This window comes from Sprattus sprattus, assembly GCF_963457725.1.
Source record: "Sprattus sprattus genome assembly, chromosome: 14".
Classification (NCBI taxonomy): domain Eukaryota; kingdom Metazoa; phylum Chordata; class Actinopteri; order Clupeiformes; family Clupeidae; genus Sprattus; species Sprattus sprattus.
This window is the reverse complement of record NC_137912.1, coordinates 10,157,285-10,166,227: the sequence shown is the minus strand read 5'-3', so window position 1 is coordinate 10,166,227 and position 8,943 is coordinate 10,157,285. Positions and strand designations below refer to the sequence as shown.

General features: G+C 49.4%; 1 protein-coding gene across 1 annotated transcript; it reads left to right on the top strand.

Moving 5' to 3' along the window:
* Positions 1 to 315: 315 nt before the first annotated feature.
* frs2a (fibroblast growth factor receptor substrate 2a) lies at positions 316 to 8,394 on the top strand (the record flags this gene model as incomplete). The annotated part of the gene is made up of 6 exons (XM_080851131.1): positions 316 to 402; positions 1,872 to 1,963; positions 3,715 to 3,901; positions 5,410 to 5,568; positions 6,514 to 6,677; positions 7,171 to 8,394. Exons 2-6 carry the CDS (start codon positions 1,898 to 1,900, stop codon positions 8,392 to 8,394), a joined length of 1,800 nt encoding a protein of 599 aa, XP_080707257.1. The 5' UTR covers positions 316 to 402; positions 1,872 to 1,897.
* Between the last annotated feature and the right edge of the window lie 549 nt (positions 8,395 to 8,943).

Below are 8,943 nucleotides of genomic sequence, written 5' to 3'. Positions count from 1 at the left end.
GAGGGAGGGAGTGAGTGACGCGCCCTAATGGGGCTGATTTGTGTCACTCACGCAGGGGACACACGAGCGGTGTGTGATGAAGAGTATTGCTTGTCTGAAATTGACAGTGTTTGAAGCTGCCCCTATCGTGTGTATTTGTTGCTGTAATAGCTTAGTGAGTAAGCTCTGCACTGATGGCACATGATTGTTTCATGTCCTTGAAAAACGTCAGGATGTGGTGTAAGAGAGTATAGACATTTGTAAAAGTGTCTCGACTCTTTTGGCGTGTACTGATCTCTTTCTACCTCTCTCCTCTTCCCCACACAGGCTGGTGTAGTCGGGTTCCTGGGGGCCATGACATGGTGAAGGATGACCGAGGCGAGTTTTGGGGAGGGACCCAGGAACGTTGATGGCTGGATGTAGGTAAGAGAGCCTGGTGCAGCTGCCCTCTGCTGGTTGGGTAGGAGAACTGCACCTGCTGCACACATGCCTGTAGCTTCTTGATCTTAATTAAGGTTTCAAACAGGTTGTTTTTTTTTTTTTAGATGCAGCAATCTAACAAGTACATCTCTTAAAATGCATGGTGTGGTTTGTGAACTAGATTCATGAATGTGGAGAGGTTATTGTTGGTGAGGCAGTTTCCACCTCCCTTTTACATCACATTTGCGTCATGACTTCCTAACTGAAAAGCAATGGGAAGGTGGGTTTCTGCGATATATCTGCGATATTTCAGTCCATTGTTCCGCACTTCCACAGATACCACAGGTTTTTTTTATTGTCGACCTGGGATGCTGTCAATATCCCTTCATCTCATTTCACTCCTTACCACCACCCCTTTCAAACTGAAATGGGTTCTCTCGGTGAAATACTAACAGAGAACAACGGCTCCATCGTTTGTACAGCACTTTAATGAATTGGATAGATAGATAGATAGATAGATAGATGGATACTTTATTGATCCCGAGGGAAATTAAGGTCATCCAGTAGCTTACACTTAAATCACAAACATACATGAATCACAATAAACACAATACACACAAACACATAGGGAGAACATGTACACAGTTAGCAATTAGCACTGTGTGTGAACTGTGCCATAGAAATACACCTGCCTTGCCTCCATACCTGTAGTCTTCAGAGGGATGGAACTGACATCAAGGGGCTGTGAGGGATAGAGCCCAACATCTGCCCTGACACTCACTCACTCTCACTCACTCACTCACTCACTCTCTCTCTCTCTCTCTCTCTCTCTCTCTCTCTCTCTCTCTCTCTCTCACTCACTCACTCACTCACTCACTCACTCACTCACTCACTCACTCACTCACTCACTCACTCACTCACTCACTCACTCACTCACTCACTCACTCACTCACTCACTCACTCACTCACTCACTCACTCACTCACTCACTCACTCACTCACTCACTCACTCACTCACTCACTCACTCACTCACTCACTCACTCACTCACTCACTCACTCACTCACTCACTCACTCACTCACTCACTCACTCACTCACTCACTCACTCACTCACTCACTCACTCACTCACTCACTCACTCACTCACTCACTCACTCACTCACTGGCTGGTGTGGATATTCAGGGGGAAACGTGCTGCTGGGAAATGTATGCTCTATGCGTGCTGTTGGGCTGCTGGGAAATGTATGCTCTGTGCGTAATAGTTTGCTTCAGCAATCAGCATTTGTATTTATTTTCTTTTTTTCCTCCTAAAGATCAACACCCACTCTACTGTACAGCGCTGCCTGCCTGGCTGACGCTGCCTCTGGGCTGTGTGATAGCTGCCTGCTGTTCTGTCTCTTCAGCCCTCCATGTTTGATGTGTCTTCCTTTTCCCTCTTCTTTACATTTCTGCTTTTTTTTGTTTTGCTTTCCAGAGATCAAATGGTCTTCTAAAGAAGCCATGGGTAGCTGCTGTAGCTGTCCTGATAAAGACTCCATCCCAGACAACCATCTAACCAAATTCAAGGTACGTTTTCTCTCTCTCCCTCTGGCGCTCTCTCTTTCTCTTTCTCTCTCTCCCCACACACACACACACATTCAGTCTCTCTCTCCCTTCCTCTCCCTTATTCTCCCCGTCCCTGTCTCTCTCTTCTCTTCTCTCTCTCTCTCTCTCTGGAAGACTCTCTAAGGAAGGGAGAATCATTGTGTGTGTGTGTGTGTGTGTGTGTGTGTGTGTGTGTGTGTGTGTGTGTGTGTGTGTGTGTGTGTGTGTGTGTGTGTGTGTGTGTGTGTGTGTGTGTGTGTGTGTGTGTGTGTGTGTGTGTGTGTGTGTGTGTGTTTTATTATTGCTGCCATATTTAGAACCTTGTTTACATGTTTACTCAGTGTTCATGTGTATTACCTGCGGAGCAGCCAGTTGTCTGACTGATGCCATGTGTAAAATTGCAATGCAGTCTGCTCCAGCCCTGCTCAGTGGGTGTGTGGGTGTAGACTGTAGACCATGCCAGGCCTAGCATTATCCCACAGGAGTCCAAGGCTTTTTAATGGATAGTTCTTGCTTGGCACAGGGTGAAATGTAGCCACTGAAATAGTGACAGCCTTTTTTTAGCGCAGTGTAATATAAGTAATCGCCTAACATGCCCAACTCACACTTCCTTTGCACTTCTTTCTATTATCTCCATGGACATTGGCATATTGAGCTGAGTTTGGACTAAATGTTTCCTCTACTAATTTACTGAGGTTAGAGAGTTGTTCATGGCTGAATAAACGTATGTGTGAAGGTAGTGCCTTTTGAGATTTAGACCATCACTCCCACTGGCACAACAGTCTCTCTCTCTCTCTCTCTCTCTCTCTCAGCAGGACTGGAGCAGGTCTCTCTCTCTCTCTCTCTCTCTCTCTCTCTCTCTCTGTCTCTCTCTCTCTCTCTGGTAATCCCCCAGGGGTTGTGTGTCATGTGACTTGGTGGAGCGGCCCAACAGTTGACTGATTGTTGTCATATCAGACATGCAGAATCGTTATCAGCTTTGGCCATGTCAAGCCCCTCTGCACTGCAGCATAAAGCCTCTCTTGTCCTCAGCGAGGGCCCAGGTCAAATGCTGCCACCCTTTTCCTGGGTGGCTGGGGGATGTTGGGGTGGGGGGGGTCACACAAGATGTGGGCCAGATGAATAATGTCACTCCTCTCATTGGCTGTTGCCATGAGTCCTCACTCTACTATAAGGCATGGCTAATCAGTAATGCATTGTGCCAGTGGTTTGGAGAGAGCGGACACATCCATTCTATCTGTGATCGTCCTTTCATCCTGTCATCTCGGCTTCGATGGTAACCTTGCGCTCGGATCTCTTCCAGTGAAGTGCATGAAAACAATGCCACGGAAGTCTGCCTCCACTAATCATGAGCTGCCATTTGATCTCTGCCGTGAGCTCATCCACCTTTCTGAAGTGTCTGTGCTACTGTTAGGAGTGCAGTTGTAGCCAACAAGCACGTTCCTGACAGGAGTCATCGGTTTCGTGCTGGCTTTTAACTACTGGCCTAGTTGAAGGGTTGGACTTCAAGTTTTGCGGAATAAAGTCCACTTTTACGGTACAAGAATGGAGCTGTAGACAATGGGACCATATGGATGGTCTTAGGCACAGTACAGTGTTTTGAAACACTGGAACTCATAATTGCTCTCTCTGTGTGTGTGTGTGTGTGTGTGTGTGTGTGTGTGTGTGTGTGTGTGTGTGTGTGTGTGTGTGTGTGTGTGTGTGTGTGTGCGCGCGCGCGCGCGTATGTGCAGGTCATAAATGTGGATGACGACGGGAACGAGCTTGGCTCCGGCGTGATGGAGCTGACGGAGGAGGAGCTCATCCTGCACACGCGAAAGCGGCACGAAGTCAAATGGCCCTACCTGTGCCTGCGTCGCTATGGTTACGACTCTAACCTCTTCTCTTTCGAGAGCGGACGCCGCTGCCAGACCGGCCAGGGTGAGCTTCATCTCTCCTCTCTCATCTCACTCTCTTCCTCTCACTCTCTATCATCTCTCTCTCTCTCTCTCTATCATCTCTCTCTCTCTCACTCTCTTCCTCTCACTCTCTCTCATTTCACTCTCTTCCTCTCACTCTCTCTCCTCTCACTCTCTTCCTCTCACTTTCTCTCTCTCACTCTCTATCATCTCTCTCTCTCTCTCTCTCTCTATCGTGCCATCTCTTTTTCTTTCTCTCTTGTCTACCGTATTCCACTCTTTGTCTTTGCATCCCCCACTCAGTTCAGTTATAAGTAGCTGTACTGGCATGACCGCTCATGTACTATGATGCCAAAGCACAGTGTTGCAAAGAAATACTGATAACGATTTAAAGAGGTTGAGTGAGGAAATGAAAGAAAATGTCCCTCTCTCTTTCATTTGTTCAGTTTCTCCCCCTCCTGATCTTTATCTTGCTTTTAATATGCCTCTGACCTCCTCAGTTCTTATATTTCTGAGTTCAGGCCAAAGGGCTCTATGGTATTGGCGTGACAAACAGTACTCTCACACTGTAAGCCAATCAAAGAGAATCTATAGAAAGTGAAGGATTTCTTTTCCTTCTCATGGTCTTATGCTTATGCTGTCTTATCTTTTTCTTTTTCTTCTGTCTCAGTACATCTTGTTTATGCTCATGTTGAACACACACGCACACACACACACGCACACGCACACGCACACGCACACGCACACGCACAGGCACACGCACACGCACACGCACACACGCGCACCCAAGCCTAGTCGGTAATTGTTTCAAATATAGTCCAGAGTTATGCAATGTTTCTATGCCTCACATTTGACAGTTTCAGTGCAGCTTTCATTAGTGTTACCATAGCTTTTGCACAGTAGCACTGTTAACATCCCCACTGTATACTTTGACTCCATGCTCACCAGACGACGAGGTCCCTGTCTCTGGTGGTTGGTAAGTCCCAGGCCCACATGAACCAGGAACCTTTCCTCTCTGACCCCCTTTTCTCCTCCGGACACAATACTACAGCACACCCTGCAGTATTGCTGTCCTCCGTCATCCAGGGAAAAGGTTGTCTGTCCCTCAAAAGTCTTCCTACCCCCTTTTCTCATGCCTTTTTCTCTAGTTTGGTTGCAGTGTGTTCTTCGACATTTAAGTGTTGCTGTGCCTGTTGCTCCTGTTGTGGTGCTGTGAGTGTTTTAGTGGGGGTTTTGTTTGTTTGTTTGTTTGTGTGTTTGTTTGTTTGTTTGTTTGTGTGCTTGTTTTTGCCCCCCCCCCCCCCCCCCTCAGTGGTGAGGATTCTGTTGTTGCAGAGTTCTTGTAGTTTATATTGAATACCTGTTTTGCATTTGTTTTCGTGTGTGTGTGTGGGGTTACTGACCTTAATATATGCGTCATGCTCCTATGAAATTCATTTCTCTCTCTCCTCTCTCTCTCTCTCTCTCTCTCTCTCTCTCTCTCTCTCTCTCTCTCTCTGTCTCTCTCCCTCTTTCTTTCTCCATCCACAGGTATCTTTGCCTTTAAGTGTGCTCGGGCGGAGGAGATCTTCAACATGCTGCAGGACATCATGCACAACAACAGCATCAGTGTGGTGGAGGAGCCGGTGCTGGAGCCCATCCAACCCCCCGCCGACGCCGACATCCCTAGGACACCACGCACCCCCACCAGTAAGAGCACACACACACACACACACACACACACTATTTCTCTCACAAACAAACACACACACACAATTTCTCTCTCTAACACACACTCACATTCTTCTTTCTCACACACACATTCATGCACGTTCGCACACCCTCCCTCCCATGTGGTCCTCAGCACCTACCACTGGTCCTCACCCGTTATCACACTCATCCATCATTAGGACGTAAATTATTGAAAGTGTTACTGTGTACTGAGGCACTCCTGAAAAGATCATGCGAGTGAAGGAGTGGTGTGGGAGCGGCCATTAACCAAAGGCCAAGAACAATATCCCTATGGCAGGGTCATCAGTGCCTGACCCTCCACCCACGGCACAACCCATCTTCTTTCCCTGAGGACCATCATGTTGTGATGTTCTTGTTATTGTTGTTGTTGTTGTTATTGTAGTCCCCTCCCCCAATCAGAATGGTATTTGTGCAGCCTTTGATGTGAAGTGAAATGGAGGTTGGAGGAGTAGCGGAATGTGGCTGTGTTTTGTTAAACCCTCCACTGACCTGCCAGAGAGCCACAGACACACAGACACACAGACACACAGACACACAGACACACAGACACACAGACACACAGACACACAGACACACAGACACACAGACACACAGACACACAGACACACAGACACACAGACACACAGACACACAGACACACAGACACACAGACACACATCACTTGTTTTTTTTTTGTCTGTCTGTCTTGTCCTTCCTTCTGTCTGTCGTTCTTTCCGGTCTTCCTTTTCTTTATTCTTCTTTCTCCCTCTCATCATATTTGTGATGACCGTAAGCGTATTCCATGACAAATACACTATTTTCACTTCTGTTCTTACGCTTCCCTTCTCTCTTCCCTTCATCTTTTTCTATGTATTTTTATTTCCCTCTTTGTTCATTCTCTCTCTCTCTCTCTCCCCCCTGCAGCTCCAGGTTACTCAGTGCCCACCTTGCCCAATGGCATCGGGCGCTACCCCTCGTTCGGCGACGCCTCCTCGCGCCCCTCCAGCCGACACCCCTCAGTGGGCAGCGCCCGGCTGCCCTCCGTTGGAGAAGAGTCCACACACCCCCTACTGGTGTCTGACGAATCGGTGAGTGAGAGATGGAGAGAGAATGAGAGAGAGAATGAGAGAGAGAATGAGAGAGAGACTGAGAGATAGAGAGAGAATGAGAGATATAGAGAGAATGAGAGAGAGACATGCCATAATATGGTCCTCCTGAACCTATTGACTGAGGGGCCACCTAGTGTTTGTTTAAGCAAACTACTCGTTCAAGTTATTATGAAAACAGTGTCCTATATGGTTACCTGTTACTTCCATGGGAGAAACAGAACACTGGAACATGTGTGAATGGGAAAGGAGATCAGTTCCCAAGGGAGTGCTATCCTTTTGACACTGCTGAATTTTACTTTTTCAGCTATGCCCGGCACTTTACTCCACCAATTATGCAAGGAACGTTTTTTTTTTTTCTGTTTGTTTGAAATGTCTGATGTATGCCCAAAGAGTTCATCTAATGAGGGGTGTGTTGAAGATCGCTATGCATATTGTTTGCCGTGTGCTAATTCCCTGCTCCTGTCTCTCTTAGGTACATACATACGTGAACACAACAGGGGTCCAAGAGGACAGGCGGAGTCGAAGTAGTGTCCACGCCCCTCTGGATCTGCGGTTGTCCAATCCTGAGACCTTAGTGCCCCCCTCGCCCAATGAGGCGGCGGAAGGGCGTGTCCTGCTGGAGTCAGAGAGCGTTAAGTTCGTGCTGGGCCCCACCCCCGTGCAGCGGCAGCTCATGGCCAAGGAGCGGCCGCCGGACCCGCTGGAACAGGACTATGCGGAGACTGGGGCCGACGGGGAGCTCGTAGGGGCCCCTCCCTCAGCGGGGGTCCTCAATGGGTCCGCGGTGCCCTCTTCGGGCCTGTCGGCTGACTGCGACACGGGCTACGACAGCGAAGACCGCAAGGAGACGCCGTCGTCCTCGTCCACTGTGTCGTCGTCAACGACGACTGCATCGGGGTCTAAAGCCTCGGCGTGCGAGCACCTCAACGGTACAGCCGCCACTCCTCACCCCACCCCGGCACCCGTTCCTCCTGCCAACCCTGCCCCAGCCCCAACCACTACTACCAAGATCTCCACCGGTGCGCGCCGCTGCCGGCCGCCCATCCCCACACCCGACGCGCAGAACGCCAACAACTCGGCGCAGCGGCGCACGGCCCTGCTCAACTACGAGAACCTGCCGGCGCTGCCGCCCGTCTGGGAGACCCGCAAGCCCTACTCCGAGGAGGAGGAGGAGAACGCCTACGCGCCAAAGACTCCGTCGCTCAACAACGGCTACCACCACCAACAACAACAACACCACCACCACCACCACCACCACCCACACCCGCAGCACACACCCCACCCGCTTCTCCACCACGGCCTGGACCCGCAGCACAACTACGTCAACACGGAGAACGTGACCATGCCGCTCAGCGCGCACAAGCCGGACTCGGCCCGCCCGCCCCGCCGCGACTGCGGCCCCACCCAGCAGCCCACCGTCTTCAACTTTGACTTTCGGCGGGGGCTCGGCCCCGAGCAGCTCCGGCAGCTCAACTACATCGAGGTGGAGATGGAGAAGGGCTCGGACTCAAGCGGGCCACACACGCCCAAGACGCCCACCACGCCACTGCCGCAGACGCCCACACGGCGGACGGAGCTCTACGCCATCATAGACATTGAGCGCACGGCGGCCATGTCTAGCCTGCAGAAAGCACTGCCGCGCGACGACGGCAGCACTCGCAAGACGCGACACAATAGTACTGACCTGCCCATGTGAGCCCAAACTCGACCCGACCCGACCCGACCCAACCCAAGCACTGTCTCCAGTTGCACCTTTTCTGTTTGGTTTTGTTTTCTCGTCACATGTCTCGTTATTTTGTCTTCATTGTTTTTTTGTTTTTTTTTGCACATACATTTACAAGCAGAAAGAAATTCTTATGTCTGAAGGTGATAGGGCTGTGCTTTTTTTTTTTTTTTAAGTGACCTTCTTTAAATATCAGCCTTGAAATTCAAAAAAGTATCACACATTAAAAGGAAAAGAAAGTAATAAAAAAAAAAAACGTAGCCACGAATGCCCCTTCCTCAGCGCTTACTGGCAGAAGTGTCTCTGTGTTCTACAAGCTGGCTTGAAAGGGAAAGCCTCACCTTATACAATTTGGTCCTAGTTTTGAAGCCCAACATGGGTGAAAGAAAAAAAAAAAAAACTACAACAACCACGGTACACTACCACAACAACCACGGTACACTTTAGTGCAGATTTTCTCATTGTAGATTTCATCAGGTGATACCCTCCTTCCTTCTGTGTTGTAATTTAAGGACCACAAGT